Genomic DNA, 19449 nt, shown 5'->3' with positions numbered 1-19449 from the left:
CTCAAATCAGCTCGTCTATAAAGACTCCCTCGCTCGTCCATAAAGACTGCCTTCAGCTCGTCTATAAAGCTCCCTTCAGCTCGTCTATAAAGATTCCCATCAGCTCTTCTATAAAGACTACCTTCTGCTCGTCTATAAGGACTCTATAAAGACTCACTTTAGCTCGTCTATAAAGACTGCCTTCGGCTCCCTTCAGCTCGTCTGTAAAGGCTCCCTTCATCTCGTTATAAAGACTCCCTTCAGGTCGTGTATAAAGACTCCGTTCAGATTGTCTATAAAGCCTCCGTTCAGCTCGTCCATAAAAACTCACTTCAGCTCGCCTTTAAAGACTCACTTTAGCTCGTCTATAAGACTCAATTCAGCCCTTCTATAAAGACTGCCTTTAGCTCCTCCATAAAGTTAGCTCGTCAGTCAAACGTCATTGAAACGTTCTTAGGGGGAAACGCCAACAGACGTCATTATCATTAGTCTCATATAAAGGAGACATATGATGCAAGATAACCCGTCAAGGAATGGTACAGGCGACCAGACAGCAGAAGTGCGGCACCCATGCGGATGCTCATAAGAAAGACGCATACACTTTGAAGTGTCAGTTCTGAGATTCAGAATGATCAGTAGTACATACAAAACATATTGAACCCCACGTAAAAATAAGAAGCGCAACCACCCAACTGAATCTCGGGCATTCAATGAAGTGGAGTTAAGACTACCGCTGGTCAATAAATACTTCAGGCTTATCATTGAGAATTGATTGCAGTGTAGAAGTAATATTGGGGAACAGACTAAGGGAGGCCTCATTGAACTTTACTCACGTGCTGCATCAAACCGTGGTCAGTGCTATCCTAGCCTATGGATGCCATGTTTGGAAGCCGCTAAGCAGACGCGCTGTTAGAAGTACCCCGCAAAAATCCTTGAATACGATACCAGACCTCCAACCATTAGAAGATCTATTAGTTTTATTTAAAGGATCTAGGTTCAATGAGAATCAGGCATGTCGCCCTTTTCACTTGGGGCATGCGAATAGACTCTTGGGCATCAAGATAGCATAACCGATTGATCATAAATAGAAGAGGGCACTGGATCCCAAATATATTGTGTGCACATCAATCAGCATCCGACGGTCCTGCTAACCGAATAGGAACTGCAGTGTTTTTCAGGCGAAAATCTTCGCTCTATAGTTAATTGTTAGCAATGAAATATGTGGGAAAGATAAAATTTACACATACAGGTTCACAGCCTGAATGTATTCCGACTTCATTGGAGAACTCGATAAGTTATTCTCAGCAAAATTAGCCGAGTTTGATCGGACGAAGTAAAATATCGGGTGACAACACTGATAATTGAGTCGTATGATTACATCCCTTTTCTCTCTAAGCAAGTTAGAGGATATTCAAATTGCTCTATGAATTATAACTGACCACTGTCGCGTTAGATCTACAAATTACTAGTGGGATGGAACCAATATAGATTATGGCAGGAGGATGGATATGGAAGTGATTGAGAACCTGTTATGTCGCTGTCGTATGTGTGCTTAGTAGCACAAGACATCGGCTTTTAGGCGGATATGATATACCAATCCTTATCTGCCTCTATTTGTTCCCGTGATATTTCTTTGGTGCTCTACCTCATTCTGTGAAATTCCAATTTTGGAAAAGTCTACTGTGTCCCATATTTATTACTAAGACGAAGCAAGTGAACACACAGCTTGATATTTTTGTCTATCCGTATCTCCGATGTTCATAATCATAATAAGAGGTAGTATTCGATAATTGAGGTAGTATTCGATAATTTCCCTCACTTCCCTTCGCTGCCACCCACACCAACCAGGAGGTGAAATCCATGAACAAAGTCATAAAAGCATTAGGTCATTGGTCGCCCGTTCTGAACTTTCATCATGAATAGGCAGGTTCCTGCTGGCGTGTTATCAACCGCGTCACCCAAACCACCACGTTGTGATGGAAAATCCACCACCTAGACACATCCGTAAGGACTTCAGGTGCTGTCGTGAGGACATCCATTCAATCGGATATCAACCAACTATCGATGGTAAAAACCTTGCATCAACAAGCGACCTCGGAAGCCCTAAATGGCTACAGAAGCAATAAAGTTTAAATCAACATCCAACAGGAATGTCGGATACTGAGCAATTTCTCCCAACGACAGAGATATACCCTCAGCCTATGTGAATTGAAACTTTTACCTACGGATAGATCGAATGTATTTAGGGTCTATTTAGAATTTTGTGACCCTTTTTGGATTAGGATTGAAATTTAACAGTATGCCTGGAAGCATTGACTTGTCCACAGAAAACATAATATCGCTGTAAACAGGACCACAACGAACAGCATCGGTATACATTTCCAAAGGATCCTCGAACAGTCCCTAAACTGCACTTAGACACAAATGTTGAGGATCGATATGGGTCATTTTAGAAGTTAAACTAAATTTGAACAAAATATTAGGAGATCTACAGTTTGGACCAAATTGGTTGACCCGTTCAAGGGCACCATACCATTTTAGTGACATTTTTTAAATATTGGGGGAAATTACAGGAAGTAGTGGACATGTATTGCCCATATTCGAACTGAAACTAAGTTACCGAATCGGCATACCCGTTCGAGAGTTACCTTGCGCCCCGACCATTACACACGGTGTCGTAGAGGTTTTTGCGCCTTTCAGGCTATTTTCTCATAAATTTGTAAAATTTGTACAGTCGTATTGAGGAGTGTAGCGAATACAGATTGCTACAACAAACATCAAAGCGATTCGAGAGCAGGTCCTAAACTGAACTATTCCGAAATTTTGTGTGGGAGGTACCCGAAGGAGTGGACCGATTGAGTCCATATTGCAACCCTCTTTAGGTCTGCTAGAAATTTTACGATGTACAAAGTATGGACCAAATTTGTTGCTCTCTTCACGATTTATCGTGCGCACAAATTTTCCGAACATTTTCGAACTTTTGTGGCGGATGTACCGGGAGGAGTGGACAGATATAAACCATCTTCTAACTTAAACTAAGTTCGGAAAACATATTACGAAGGCCCTACGTTCCTCAAGCCATATAGTCGCCATGTGAAGAAGCAAGCGACCATTTGTATCGAAGTGCTTCCATGAACAACTCTCGTCGGATTTGGCTCGTGTTCGAAGACCCACATGGCCACAAGAGCCTTCTTTTGAGCATTTTTGAACTTGTGCTGAATCCAACGAGAACAAACCTTTTTTACGGACAGGTGTTCTTGCGATTTTGAAAGTATTGGTGTGGAAAAAAGTCCAAGAATACCTTTATCTCACGGTATATCAGATGGCGATCTTGCATTATCACTTCACGGCACCAATGTTTTCTTACACAACGGTCGTTTTGGGACGACCTAGGTTTTTGAGCAAGCATCGACCACGATTGAATTCATTAAACCAGTTTTCACAGTGCTATAGGATGGTGCTTATCGCCATATACAAATTTTATTTAATCGGTGCACTCTTGCAGTGACAATCTACGTCGAAATTTGTGAAAAATGTCGTACGTCAAACCGTACGGAGTACATTTATGCTAAAAATGTCAAACTTTCCAATATAAAAGACAAATGGCGCCTGCAACACGTAGTAATGCCTAGACAAAAAACTTATCTAGTTGCCCTCGTATACTGCCACAGTAGCATTAACTAAAGCAAAAAATTGTTGCCTGCGTTCTAAGCAGGTACCTTCTTATATTTGTACCAATCTATTTCAATTGAACGATCGAGTTCAATACGCATTTCCAATGGTCCACAACGTTTGTTGCCCTTTAGTTGTTCGTCTATAGACAAAAGATCAATTTGAAATTTTACCCTAAGTGGTCCTTGTTATGCTGAAATGGAAAATGTTCTGCATACTTTAAGCGGTAGTATTCTACAGAAGACCACTTGAAGTGGTCTTCATTCTATAGAAAAAAACATTATAAGGAGTCTTAATTCTACAGAAAACCACTTTAAGGGTTATTCTTTCTATAGAAGACCAACTGGTCTTCTTTCTATAGAAGGCCACTTTAAGGGGTATTCTTTCTATAGAAGGACAGTTTAAAGGGTCCTCTTCTTATAAAAGACCACTTTAATGGGGTTTCTTTCTATAGAAAACCAAATGAAGAGGTCTTTTTCTATAGAAAACCACTTTAAGGGTCTGTTTTCTTTAGAAGGCCACTTAAAAGGGTCTTTCTTCTATAGGAAACCATTTTAAGGGGGTTCTCATTCTATAGGAGACATCTTAACGGGGCCTACTTTCTATATAATACTACTTTAAGCGGCCAACTTTCTATAGAAGACCACTTAAAAGGGCCTTCTTGCTATAGAAACCCATTTTAAGGGGTCTGTTTTTTATAGAAGTCCACTTAAAGGGGTCTTCTTGCTATAGAAAAACACTTTAAGGGGTCTGCTTTCCATAGAAAATCAGTTTAAGGGTCTTCTTTGTATAGGAAACCTCCTTAAGATGTCAACTTTCTATAGAAGACCACTTTAAGACATATTTTTTCTATAGAAAACCATTTTAAGGGTTCTGCTTTCTATAGCATACCACTTGAAGGAGTCTTCATTCAACAGAAGGTCACTTTAGAGTGTCTTCTTTGTGCAGAAGACCACTTTACTGGTTCCTCTTTTTATACAAAACCACTATAAGGGCTCAATAGTGCAATTCTCCAACACATTTTCTGAGTTACCGACAAAAATCGGTAAAATTTGAATGCAAAATTATGAATGAAAAATTTAATAAAAATTGACATCACTCTTACTATCGGTAGAATTTTACGACTGCTTTTTATTTGTCGCTAACTTACCGAAAAATCGGTAATTACCGAAATTATGAGCAATTTAATTTTACCGACAATTGTCGGTAACTCAAAAATTTCGTTAAAGAATCGCACTACTGATTTCTGTAGAAGACTACATGAAGGGGTCTTCAATCTACAGAAGTCCACTTTAAGGGACAATCTTTCTATAGAAGACCACTTTAAAAGGTATACTTTGTATAGAAGGACATTTTACCCTAAGTGGTCCTTGTTATGCTGAAATGGAAAATGTTCTGCAACTCTAACCTAGGCAATATGGAGTTTGTTTTGAAGCTTATGTAGAGTACTTTACAATGAACAAGGAATTTAAACATATACATGAGTAATAAAAAATACTTACAAGAAAACTGTTTCCCACTAACACCCAGGAAGAGACAAGGGTTGTTGTTTTATATAGCCAGCCCTCATAGAGGGACTTTCTCTCAAAGATAGGTGCAGGACTCCAACAATATTTTCGTTTAAATTTGTCTTGATTGCAACCCTTCGTGATTCACTAATAATTGTCCCTTCTAATTCTACATAAATCGTCTTAAATTTCTTATTGGAAATCGCTTTGAAAAGACATTTCACTTTTTGTTGGTTTAAATTTTAAGAAGGATATTGCATTTTCAACATAAAAAATATGAAAATAAATGACATTTTATTGCCTCTTTCTTTTTATATAGAATACGTGTGTATAAAGGTTTGTATAAACGACTAGATTAAAAATATAATAATAAAAAAATAGGAAAACAATAATAATTATAATAATATATAGAGATATTTTCATAAGGTTTTCAGGAAAAAATAAAAGATTGTAGTGAAAGAGAGCGGTTGTTAATAATGTCATAGAATTGTTACAACAATTCGCATGGTAATTCGTAATGTGTGTATGTTTTTGTTCATGTTGTTGTTGTTGTTATTATGATATTACTAAATACACTATAATGTATTTGTTTATGTATAAAGTTATGATTTTTTGTTTCGTTTTTTATTATATGTATATGTAAGTATGTATTTATGTATATCATTTGTATGCATGTATGTAAATGGAAATATATATAAAGATGTATATTTTATATATATGAATATATATTATATTTATATAACTATAATATATCTATATATAGAGAGGGGAGAGAGTTAGAGTTTTTTTGTTTGTTTGTTTTTTAAAGATAGTTTGATTCATTTTTTGTTTCTTTTGTTTTTTAGAATTGTTCGGTAATAATGACTGTTAACCGAGAGAATCCTTTTCGAAAAGATAACACTCGGTTTCCGCTTTACACGTATTTCTAATGTGAGAGATTTTTTTTCATGCAAAACACATAAAAAGTGTTTTGTTGTTGTTCATTTTTGTTTGTTTATCTAATAAAAAGTTAATAAAAAAGCAATTTACCATTAATTAACATTATTTTTTGTTTTTGTTTGTTTGGTTTTTTGGTTGGTTTTCTTCAATGACGACGACGAGATAACGACGACAATGGTATTACACATGACGACGATACTTAGTGGTAATTTATTATTTACTAATAATAATGCTGTTGGTCAACAACTAGAGAGTCATTCTAAACTGTTGTACCGTATGGATTAAAGACAGCTCTTGAACTGTCCGTATCTAAGGAGATATCCTCTGGACTGGCTAAATCTACTCGTACATTTGAATTTGTACGTCTACGGGCAGTTTGTGCTGCACCCCAATTACTTAGGGTCCAATGAAAACCAGAACTGGGCGGTTGTTCTTCGGCAACTTTCACTTGGGTACAAACCTGTGCAAAGAAAAAAAAAATTAAACATAAATTCAAGCTTTTAATGGCAAAATAAATCCTCCTTAACATACCTCTCGATTAACGCAGGGCAATGTTTCGGTACCATTGCCAATACCCGAACCGGAACCGGTGCCGGAGGCTGATTCTCTTGTACTTCCTATACTACTGCTGGATGCCAGCGAATCATTACTGGATTCTGTTACAGCTCCACGATAATGGGCCACAGATTGAGCTACAGCCTAAAAATGGAATATGTTTTAAGAAATTTTAGAGCCATAAATATTCCCAACCTTCCTTACCATTGCATCACCACCCTGACAATCTTCAATTGATTTTAAAATCTCCCACACCAATTCCGAATCCAATGGTATGGGATGTTCAGCATCACGATTGTAAATATTAATCGCTATATGTACAGGATGCGGCACTGGCAGAGGTATTAGAAGTTTTTCCGTAACGCTCTTTTCATCGACTTTCTTTTTCCAGGGACGCCAAGGTTTTTTCGTCTCAGGGGTTTTTGTTTGTTGAGCTGCACGATGGGCACGTACGCGAGGTGTGGTCAAACCAACAGACATGTCCCTACTCGAAACAAAACAAGAACATTATTAAAATCCCATAGAGCATCCTCACATTCCTCTTACCTCTTATCGGGTTTCCGAAAATTCAATGTTATTCTTGATCTGGGATTAAATGCCGTCACCTCCAGAAATGGTAAATGTACCTGAACATTACCACGCGGAGCATAGACATTACCCAATAGATCTAAGCCCTTGGAACCAATGACATCTGTGGCATTCTGTACCATTTCTGTGTAACGTGTTAAATCCAATGTCGGATGCGGTTCCAATTTAAAATGTGTATCATTTTCTAGGAGTGGCGTTAGAAAATCTAAACTAAATATTTCGGTATAAATGAGACCAGCTAAACCGGGCCAATCGTTAACGGTTAGGCCCTAGAGGAAGATAAAAAATAAACTTGTTTATAGTTTATGGATAGGTTTTATAGTTCCTTACCTTATTATCCCAAAATTCTTCTTCACTTATGGATAATCTAGCTATAATATGAGACGGATAGTATTTCTCCAAGATATGGGCGGCAAGTTGTATGGCAATCTGTTTAAAGAAATGAAGAAAAAATTGGATATATTTTTATTAGGTTTCAGGAAGAAATGATAAGAAAACTCATTAGACACCATTTACGGAAAAATTGGAAAAGCTTACGTTCTCAAGATCAAAAAGACTCATAAACAAGGTCTTCCTTAGATAGAAGAAGGGGTCTATAAATAGAAGACCACTTTAAGGGTTTTCTTTTCATAGAAGACCACATTAAGGGATCTTCTTTGTATAGAATACCACTTTGAAAGGTCTTAAGCTGGGTAGACATTGTCAGTTTTGAATGACAGCTTTGCTCAAATAATCGGTTGCTTGATAGTGTGGCCGTTCATTTTTGTCATTCATCATGCAACCACAAAATATTTTGTGGTTGTTGGACAGTTATCGATAATTGCTAAAAATCGACAGTCAAAACTGACAACTTGTACTGCACTTTAAAGGGTTTATGTCTATAAAAGACCACTTAAGAGTTGTACTTTCCGTTGAAGAGTACTTTAAGGGGGTTTCTTTCTATAGAAAACTACTTTAAGGGATCCTCGTTCTAGAGAATACCACTTTTTCTAAAGAAAATCTACTCCTCCTTTCTTTAGAAACCTCTTTAAAGGGTCTACGTTCTGTAGGCAATCATTTCAAGGTTTCCTCTTTCAACAGAAGGATGTCGCTTTTTTAAATAAGACAACTTTAAGGGGCCTTCCTTCTATAGAATAAAACTTTAAGGATTCTCCTTTCACTTCTGTCGCCTTTTTCTAAAAGACGACTATTTTAAGGTTTCTTCATTATTTAGAAAACATATTTGAGTTGTGTTCTTTCTATAGAATACCACTTTAAGGGACCTTCTCTCTCAGAAGAGGACCACTTATAAATGTCTTCATTCTATAGAAGACCACATTAGGGATTTTTCTTTTTATAGGAACAACTTCGAGGGGTTTCCTTCTATAGGAGACCACTTCACTGGGTAATTTTTCAGAAGACACCATTAGCGGGTCTTCTTTCAATAGGGTCTGCTTTCTTTAGAAGACAACTTTAAGGGATCTTCATTCTATAGGAGACCACTATAACAGGTCTTCTTTCTATAGAAAATCAATTTAAGATGTATTTTTTCTACAGAATGCCAATTTAAGGGGTTTTCTTTCTACAGAAGGTCACTGCAAAGGGTCCTCTTTTTATAGAACACTTTAGGGGGTTTACTTTCCTCCTATATAAGAATAATTTAAGGGGGTTTCTTTCTATAGAAGACCAATTGAGGAGGTCTTCTTTCTGCAGACGAACATTTCAAGGCGTCTTCTTTCTACAGAAAATTATTTAAAGTGTTCTCTTTTCTTTAGAAGGCCAATTAAAAGATTTTTTTTCTATAAGAAACCATTTTAAGGGTGTCTTATTTCTATAGAATACTACTTTAAGGGGTTATCTTTCTACAGAAGAACACTTGAAGTGGTCTTCATTCTATAGAAGACCATTTTAAGGGGTCTTTTTTCTATAGGGGACCATTTGAAGGGGCCTTCATTATACAGAATACCACTTTAATGAGCCTTCTTTCTATAGAGTGCAACTTTAAGGGGTCTTCTGTCTATAGAACACCACTTAAAGGGGTCATCATTATATAGAAAACCATATAAAGGGTCCTGCTTTCTATAGAAGACCACTTTAAGGGGCCTTCCTACTATAGAAAATTACTTTAAGGGGGCTGCTTTCTATAGAAGACCATTTTAAGGTTCTGCTTTCTTTAGTATGCCACTTAAAAGGGTATTTTTTCTATAGGAAACCATTTTAAGGGGGTTCCCATTCTATAGGAGACATTTTTTCGGGGTCTTCTTTCTAGAGAATAATACTTTAAGCGGTCAACTTTCTATAGAAGACCACTTAAAGGGGCCTTCTTGCTATAGAAACCCATTTTAAGGGGTCTGCTTTCTATAGAAGGCCACTTTAGGGGGTCCTATTGCCATAGAAAAACACTTTAGGGGCCTGCTTTCCATAGGAGACCAGTTTAAGGGTCTTCTTTCTATAGGAAACCTCTTTAAGATGCCAACTTTCTATAGAAGACCACTTTAAGATATCTTTTTTCTATAGAAAACCATTTTTAAGGGTTCTGTTTTCTATAGAATACCATTTGAAGGGGTCTTAATTCAACAGAAGGTTACTTTAGAGTGTCTTCTTTGTGCAGAAGACCACTTTACGGGTTCCTCTTTCTATACAAAACCACTATAAGGGGTCTGTAGTGCGATTCTCTAACACATTTTTTGAGTTACCGACAAAAATCGGTAAAATTTAAACGTAAAATTATGAATGAAAAATTGACAACACTCTTACTATCGGTAGAGCTTTAAGACTGCTTTTTATTTGTAAAACTTACCGAAAAAAATCGGTAATTACCGAAATAATGAGCAATTTAATTTTACCGACAATTGCCGGTAACTTAAAAATTTGGTTAGATAATCGCACTGCTGATTTCTGTAGAAGACTACATGAAGGGGTCTTCAATCTACAGAAGACCACTTTAAGGGGCATTCTTTCTATAGACGACCACTTAAAGGGTTTTCTTTCTATAGTAAACCTCCCTGCTTCCTATAGAAGACCACTTTAAAAGGTATACTTTATATAGAATGTCATTTTAAGGGGTATACATTCTATAGAAGGCCATTTTAAGGGGTCTTCTTTTTATAGAAGACCACTTTAAGGGGGTTTCTTTCTATAGAAGACCACTTTATACGATTTTCTTTCTATAGAAGACGACTTTATGGTGTCTTTTTTCAACAGAAAACCACTTTAAGACTACTTAAAAGGCCACTCTAAAGGAAACCATTTTAAGTCGGTTCTCATTCTATAGGAGACATTTTTACTGGGTCTTCTTTCTATAGATTACTACTTAAAGGGTACACATTTCGTAGAAAGCCATTTTAAGGGGTCTTCCTTTATAAAATACGACTTTAAGGGGGCTTCTTTATATAGAAGACCAATTCAAGGGGTCCACTTCCTATAGAAAACATTTTAAAGGGGACTTCGTTCTATAGGAGACCACCTTAAGTGGTCTCGTGCACGTAGGGAAAACAATTCAAATTCCATTTCCTACCTTTAATTCCTTTGTGGTTAATTTAATGCGCGATTTCACCTGAGACGTTAAATTTGTCTGTAATTCACGGCGTCGTTTCTCCAACTTTTCATGTAGAGTCGCTGTCAAATCTTGGGCCTCACGATCCAATGCCAAATAGGGCCCCGTCTTAGAAAGTTGGGCCGAAAAGGGCCCAAAACAAGCCTCTACAAATTGTGAAAAGTCCTTTTGTGGTGTCAAAATAATACGTTCCATGGCATGTTGATAGGCCTGCAATTCATCCAATTCCATTTTAGCCTCAAAAGCGGCCAAAGCCTGTTCAGGGCGTATAACAAAATAGTAATCTAAAGCTAAGCCAGGACCAGCAATACGTTTTACGACTAAACTATCCGAGGCTGGTATACGGCCACATTTCTTAATGAATAAATGGAAGGTTAGGGAATCCCAAAAGAGGCGCAGCGAGTAACGGATGACACCAACTGAAAAGGAAAGATATTAATGAATGGAATGTTGTTGTCTTTTTTGGAATCTCTGGTTTCTTACCGATTAATATTATACCCGATACCAAGGGACACACCACACTGGCCACAAACACAGCCACAATGGGTTGTATACAACCCTGTATTAGAATATTCCATATTAATGCCTCCAATAGTATACAATAACGATTACGAGTATTATCCGGCGAATCGAGATCATAGATTAATATCATATATATGTGTAAGAGTATGGTGAAGACGGGAATCCATAGGGGGGCAGTTAAGGCAAGTACAATGCTCAAGAAACTGGTGGCCAAACAAAGCAGTGGAAAGGCAAACAATATGACCACCGTCCCCAGGAAGCCTTTTACAAAGTAATTCCAAACACGATTCAAGTTGCGAGTAAACCCCTTGCCAATAAAGCCTAGAGATGGATGGAAGAGGGTATTAGTTGTCCTAATAAGTAATGGAGATTTATTAGGAATATTTATTTACCTGTATCCGGTTCCGTTTCAAAATGAGTCCTTGACTTTGATATGTGACGCCATAGCTCTATTAACCTTGAAGCCATAGTCTGCGTTATGCTTGTCTTGCGCGGAAATAGAGTTCCATTGATTTGCGATAGCTCTAAATCAGGCATGAAAGGCTTAACACAGAATAGGGCTCTTAGACTCAGGGGGCTACACCAGGGCACTAAAATGCCCAACAAAAACATCATATTCCAGGTCCAACACCAGGTTCGTTGCATGAGATTCAATAGGCGCCAGAAGGGCCAGCGAGTACTTGTGGTCCTTATGATTTCCTTTTCCACCAAAAATACCGGCTGCGAGGGATCTGAACGTGGTGTAACAATGGACGTGGCCTGTTGACTTATTACCGTGGGTATAACGTCCGATTGTCCTTGAAAATTGCGTTTGATTATCCATGATTTGGGTGACCAAATGCGACAGGCCCACTGAAAACTCCTGGTGGGAGTTTTGGCATTTTTCAACTCCTTCAAGAGAACCGGTTCACGTTCCTTCATAAAGGCCAAGTCACGACTGAGGAAATAGGCGGTTTGATGTAAATTTTGCTTGGTACACATTTTTAAGGCCTCCTCATGGGCCGACCAGGCTGATTTTGAAAGTTTCGACTGTTCTGCATGCCTTAATTTGGCCCTTAACCATGGTGCCACCCGCGACAGCACAGCATGGTCATTGGCCAAACATTTTTCATGATCTTCTCGAGAACGTTTTATATCATTTTGTACCTTCTCCACAGCCTTGTACATTATAACCACAGCCTGGGCCTGTTGTACCAACAACTCTGGGATACCATGACCCAATTCTGCCAATTTGGGATTATTCATAATCGAGGTATAGACTCTCTGCAGATATTCCTTCATAACGGCCTCATTGACTTCCTCCTCAATCTCCTTATCGGTCAATTTTTTATCTCTTAGTTCGCCTATCAAACGTTCACGGAAATGTAAAAACCAACCACGGGTTTCACGTTCCAAAATGCCAATTAAAATAGGCAATGCCTTGCGCATGATATCGCGACAAAAGAGACGTAAATCGATTTCTTGACCTTTGGGTGTGAGGAATAGATATGGCACAGGCTGGGTACTTTCACAGCTGTTGAAGTCGAATTTCTCCATTGTGGCTCGACGCAACATTTTGCGTACATATGAGCAAAGGCCATCCAAGCAATCTTCAAATTCGGGCTAGAAGCAAGAGAAAAGAAAAAATAAAAATAAAAATTGAGGTAAAGAAATGGGGTTGGTGGTCGCTTACCCTACACACAAGTTCGGCAATTAAAAAACGACATCTCTCCTCTTTGATTTTATAATCCAAATTATGGGCGAGCAATGCTGGCACTCCAATTAACATATCAACCAATTTGATAAGCCCATGCAGAAGGGCATGAATGGCATGATAAACGGAGAAGAAATGTGAGAATATACGTCCACGAGCGGTGATTACCAAAAATCTAGCTGCCAAAGCCAAATCGCTGAGAAAGGAATCATGGGCCCGCAATGTTCCCTTTTGCAGCAGTTGTGACAAACGCCACTTGTGGACCTGACCCGGAAAGTGTAGACTAGGCACATTAAATTCTCTGTTAAAAAAGACAAACAAGAAAATATTTATTGACACTTGTAAAATTGGGTATACTTAAAGGGATGACATCAAATGTGAAAAGATTATTCTAGCATGCATGATGGTTAAAGCTCTGCTGCTCAAGCATATAATTTTTTGCGAATTAGTTTTAAGCAATAATTTTACAACAAATAATTAATAAGAAAACAAATAATGTCAACATGAAATAACAATGAGAGAGATTTTATAGCCTGAGATTTTTTTCTATAACGGAAATGGTGGTTTGGTTAGGATGGTAAGTGGTTAGATTTTGGGGTTGGCAGTAAGTGTTAGTTAGAGGGGGGCTGGAGAGTCAAGCCAAAGAGAGGTAACTCAAGATTGATTCTTGACATTGACACTACCTTAACTCCCTAGCCCCGGAAAAGTTTAAAGAATCTTTCTAAATATGCAAGTTTAGTTGTATTAGTAATAATAATACACACTTAGAACAAAAAAGAAACATATAAACAATTACACAAAAAAATCTAACATACAAAAGGATAAAAAGATTTAAAAATGGAATTTAAAAAATTGTCTTTTGTGTGGTTTGCATGCATAAAAATTGTAAATACGCATATAATTATACTTCCAATGAATCTTTGAACTGAAATTCCTATTTAAAACATATTAAAATATTAACTAAATTCTGTATTAATATCCTTAGCCTTATGGTTAAAAGCAGTTATGTACACTAGAGTGATAAAAAAAAACAAAAATGTGTTTTTTTTTTGGAGGAACTCCTACCTCGCATTTTTTTTTCTTTTCGATCGAAAAATCTTATATATGAAATGTAATGGCGATCGGTTAAGGTTAACCCGTGCCAACCTAGCGATCTTTGTTTCCATAGTAATTTGTATGTGCATTTTCATGAAAATTCTCTAAGTGCCACAATTGTGATCCTGTCGTCGAAAAAAACTTTACCAACTCAATATTGTGGCTAAAAAGCGATTTATACAAAAAATTTTAAAATCGGATTGGATTTTGAAAACGCAATAAACGTTAGAAAGTTTCGGCCAAACAGCGTAACAACGGCCATGCTTTAGTTGTCGAGTTCTTGCCATAGTAAAGGGGGGTCATGCCATGGTTGACCTCAGCATCCTCAACATAAAAATATCACATGGATATCATGCCATGTTTGACCTCAGCCTCCAATCGCTTCCGCACCGTGGCAGCAAAGAGAAAAATGCGATATTGAAGGACATTGTAATTTGTAGGTAGGTAACCTTATTCAGTAAGAACAAGTAAAAAAATATCAGTCGACTTTGCCGACAGAGATATACCCTCAGCCTGTGTGGATTTCAACACTTTTTTTCCAAAATAAAACTTATTTATTAAGGGGGGTTTTCAACATTTTGGGCGTATGAATGATAAAATAAAGCTCAAATATTTGCGGGGGGTATCGATAGATAGGACTTTTGTACCATACGACGAAAAACGTATTATCTCTGTAAACAGGGCCACTTGAAAAAACTTAAGTTGAAATTTCCCAAGGATCCTAGAACAGGCCCACAACCACACAAAAATCTTGAACATCTGTGTGGGTGGTACCCCCAAGGACTGGACCGATAGGGCCCACATTCGAACATAAACTAAGTTTGGGCAAAATATTTAGAGATCAAAACTTTAGAACAAATCGGTTGCTACGTTTATGAGATATCTCGCGAACCATTTTAGCGAATATTTTCGAACTTTTGTGGGGGAGGTACCGGAAAAGTGGATCTATAAGCACCACCTTCGAATTTCACCAAATATTTAAAAAAATATTACGATATCCAAAGTTTGGACGGACACAGTATTCGGTTCGAGCTCTCTTGCCACAACATGTGGTGCCATAAGTGTTTTTTTTTTACAATTGTCGGGCTGTTTTGTCAAGAAGTATGCAATAGCCCCTGAAAAAACTTTTATTGTCGTAATTGAGGCAGCGAATGCAAGTTGCTTCAACAAAAATCAGAGCGATTCGAAAGCAGGCCTTAAAGTGAACTTTTCCGAAATTTTGTGTGGGAGGTGCCCGAAGGAGTGGACAAATATAGTCTATATTCGAACCTGATATATATCTGGTAGATATATTAGGATGTGTAAAGTATGAACCAAATCGGTTACTCCATCAATCAAGAGTTATCGTGCCAACAATTTTTCCAAACATTTTTGAACCTTTGTGGGGGAGGTACCTGAAGCAGTGAACCTATATGGCTTATCTTCCAACTTAAACTAAGTTTGCACAGAATATTACGACCGCCACATTTTGGACCGAATCGGCAGATCCGTTCGAGAGTAATCTTGCGCTCCAACCACTACACACGGTGTCATAGGGGTTTTTTTTGCAACTTTCAGGATATTTTCTCAGGAAGTATGGACTTGCCCCTGATGAAACTTGCACCGTCGTATGGGGGGCAGTGAATACAAGTTGTTAAAACAAAAAGCGATTCGAGGGGGAGTCCTAAACTGAACTTTTCCAAAATTTTGTCTGTCTTTGAACTTAAACTAAGTTTGGACAAAATATTACGAAAGCCAAATTTTGGACCGAATAGGTTGATCCGTTCAAGGGTTATTGTGCGCTCCAGCCAGCCAAGAAGACAGACTGACGGACATTGCTAAATCGACTCCAAATTGTCTGAAACACATTTCGTCCAAACATACTTGGGGTCTAAAACCATTATTTCGATGAGGCACATTTTGCCCGTATGAAAGTGTATATACAAGTGTATATACCCTCGTTAGCATAAATGCTGAGGGTATAAAAAGAGAGGGAAAAGTAATACTTGAAAAATTTATAAGAACCACCCTCTTAACCAAGAAGTCCCGCAGTATTGGTAACCTCGGTTTTTCTTCTCAGAGACAGAGGCATCACTCACAGCGCACTTAAGGGCCATAACTTACAGCTAGGCCAAACTCACAGCGGAGCCTCCCAGAAGACCACTGTTCCAAACGCAGCTGCCCAACAAATGATGCTTTACAGGAAGCCAACGGTTGGTCGATCCGACTCAACGGTCTCTACCGGCAATAATGTGGAACCAATGGAAACATTAAATTCTGTAGGAGTAGATGGGCATCGGTGAAAAGTGCTAGATCAAATTAAGAGCCACATCCATCCTCGAAAAGTCATTATGAAGGCAAATCCATGACTTACTTCGCCGGCTTCTCATAATTTGTCATGAAGATAACCACCTACATCGATGTAGAGGGCTAGGATCAATTTAATAGGCACATCATTCATCGAAGAAGTCACCATGAAGTCGAAAAGTCAAGCCATCTACTTCCTCCATCTGTGACAGACGCAAGAGCAGATACTAGCCACATGGTCCAAAGTTCAGCATACCGGTAGGAGCCTTGATACACAAGAATAAGGTTTTAGGACTGACCGGTGTGTTGTACTATACCACCTTAGCCGCCTCTCATGTAGATAAGGCTAAAACCTGTGTATTTTACAAAAAAAAAAAAAACTACTACTACTACTGTTTCCCAGTCTGCTAGGCAGACGACGTTATAATACTTCTAAGGGGAAAGAACCCGAATATACTTTGCAGAAGAGCAGAAACAGCTCTCAAAATTGCATACAACTGGGCCAGATCGAGAGGTCTGAACGTTAACCCGGAAAAAACGGAAATGTCTATTTACGAGGAAAACGAAAGTGGGTAACTTCGAGGAACCAGTTTTCCTAAATAGGACAATGAATATTTCCCGCACAGTTAAATACCTAGGAGTAATTCTGGATTGGAAACTAAATTGGTAAGACCATATTCAAGAAAGGGCCGACAAGGCACAAACATGTTGGTCAACATGTAGAAGGGCAATAGGCTCAAAATGGGGTTTCAATCCTAGGATGACACACTGGCTATAATTAGACCAATCTTAACATACGCGTCTGTTGTATGGTGGACAGCTATGGACAAAAAATACAATGTGAAGATATTGCAAAAAGTCCAAAGAACATGTTGCCTAAGCATTAGCGGGGCAATGAGGACTACACCGACTAGGGCTCTGAAACTATTTTGTTTATACACCCAATAGAAATTCAGGTAAGGTATGAGGCAGCCATCGCAGCTACAAGGCTAAAGTCGAAGAGCGAGTGGATCAGTAGAGACCACCAAACATACCACCAAAACATACTAAAGGTCACTACGGGTGAATCTATAAACCAAATAGTATAAGACCGCATACCTGAAACTAGTGAAGTAGCTTTGTGTGAAGTTTCAATACCAGACAGAGACATGTGGATCGATGGAACTCTAGCACAAATTCCCGCTGGAAGCTATAATGGAACCGGAAACGAAAATCTCCCTTCGACTGCCGGATCATAATACGATTCTTCAGGCGGAAGTCCGAGCGATAACAGAGTGTCTGAACTGGTTTGACACTCACACAAAGCCTTCCACTGCGAACATCCTTAAGGACAGCAAAACAGCCATCACGGCTATACCCAGCAAAATGTTTGTAGCCAAAGAATTAGTTGAATCATGAGTGCAAGTGATTCCGGACTACATCTTTTTACGTGAAAGAAGTCATGATTTTTACAAGGGCATGGTGCAGTGAGGATACTGTCTAATTTGCTTCTTAAGCACACATTTTGCATTAGTTCTTTGTAGTGAATAAATCACAACAACATATGATTCAACTACTTCTTTGGCTACAAACAAAGATGTAGTTCGAAATCACTTTTATTATTTTTTGTATACAAATTACTTTTTATGGATGCAAACATATTGCTGTTATTATAATTAACAAGAAACAAATTAAGTTCTTTGTCTTTTTAAGTTTTTTTTTTTTGCAAAATTTTGAAATTTATAAAATGTGAAAAATTTATGAAATGGATTCAAATCGGACATTGTCATAATGTGAAGAACGGACTGCATTTTTCATGACTCTGCGTGGACTGCTTCAAAAAAGCTATTCAATCACTACTTCACAAGGAACAACTTCAAATAAATTTTGCTGGGTAACGGCTATAACGGCCTAGACAGTGAAATCTAGAACTGTCTTGGAATGCATACAGTCTAAAGGCATGGACAAAAGATGCACATATATCCCTCTGGATAGAGAAGACAAGGGAAAAAACACAAAAATCCTATGGGGGAACCCAGACGAGGGCAAAACAAAGGGACTACTTTTACTAAGTGAAAAAGACATTAGTAGACTGACGGGTTTCCTTACAGGACACCTGGGTCTACAAGCGCACCTGGGTCTACTAGCGCACCTCTGCAGTGAATGCAGAGCATGCAGAGAGGACGACGAAACGTTGGAACACTACCTCTGTCATTGCCAGGCCTTCACAAACCCGAGAAAACAGCTACTAGGGAGCGACGTAATACAAGGTCTCGACCATATCAGCACAATCGAGCTCAAAACATTAAGAGACTATGTGAACATGACAGAAATCTTAGACTAACGTCAATAGAAAAATCAGGAATTTTAACTAATTCATACACAAAATTTACAACCTCATCCTGACCGCAAATTAGAGCGCACAACAGGCCTACTTTATGGCGTAAGTGTATGTCTACACGGACATGTGGTGATCCTGCATCACCCCTCTTTTCAACCTAACCTAACTGTTCCCCTCTAACTTTATTGAAGGAGACGTCACGGCTGTTCCAGACGTCACGGCTGTCCCAATTTGAATTTCTATATCTCAAAAATGGTAAAACCTACGGTAATAACATTATGGTCAATCTTGTAGAGAATTTTCACTGCTATAAGATTTGCTCTAATCCCATTTCGATAGGGCATGCGGTTTCCGAGCAAGATCTTGAAAACATAATAAAACCCTAAAAATTTGAACTTTTACCGCGATTTATTTGAAAATCCCTCCGCCGATTTTTTTTTCGTTTTTTGATTTTTCTCATCTATGAACAATGTAGTTTCAGAATCCGCAAAAACTTCCCAGGTGTAAGCACCATTCATTTAAAATTAGTTAAGGCGCACCGTCTACAATAATCAAGTGAATTGACGAAATGCTAAGGAGCAAGATAATTAAATCACATACGGGGAAAAGTCTGACACTAGGGGCACTCCACAAGGCGGAGTATTGTAGAGGAGCAGGCACAGACAGGCATCCATTCATATGTGACCTATTGCTTAAATAGCGTGACACTTCTAATAGAATTACAATGGTTGGAGGTTTTTATTGTTATTATAAGTAA

The 19449-nt window shown here is 38.3% G+C and overlaps 1 protein-coding gene across 8 annotated transcripts in view; it reads right to left on the bottom strand.

Moving 5' to 3' along the window:
- Positions 1 to 19449, bottom strand: part of LOC141402651 (uncharacterized) — a 61399-nt gene that overhangs the window by 6014 nt on the left and 35936 nt on the right. For 7 of the 8 annotated variants that reach the window (XM_073984375.1, XM_073984369.1, XM_073984349.1 and 4 more), the window contains 9 exons: positions 12971 to 13292; positions 11691 to 12900; positions 11260 to 11619; positions 10738 to 11195; positions 7572 to 7670; positions 7200 to 7510; positions 6858 to 7137; positions 6630 to 6797; positions 6144 to 6558 (listed from right to left, as the gene is read on the bottom strand). In XM_073984375.1, coding sequence (XP_073840476.1) covers positions 6358 to 6558; positions 6630 to 6797; positions 6858 to 7137; positions 7200 to 7510; positions 7572 to 7670; positions 10738 to 11195; positions 11260 to 11619; positions 11691 to 12900; positions 12971 to 13292 — 3409 coding nt within the window. In that variant the 3' untranslated portion in view covers positions 6144 to 6357. Of the gene's footprint in view, positions 1 to 6143; positions 6559 to 6584; positions 6798 to 6857; positions 7138 to 7199; positions 7511 to 7571; positions 7671 to 10737; positions 11196 to 11259; positions 11620 to 11690; positions 12901 to 12970; positions 13293 to 19449 lie in introns of those variants that run through there. The other variant, XM_073984413.1, reaches the window with a different exon arrangement.

Source organism: Musca autumnalis, unplaced genomic scaffold (assembly GCF_047663935.1).
Source record: "Musca autumnalis isolate F117 unplaced genomic scaffold, ASM4766393v1 scaffold_1, whole genome shotgun sequence".
Taxonomy (NCBI): domain Eukaryota; kingdom Metazoa; phylum Arthropoda; class Insecta; order Diptera; family Muscidae; genus Musca; species Musca autumnalis.
This window is presented reverse-complemented; position numbering and strand designations above follow the sequence as displayed.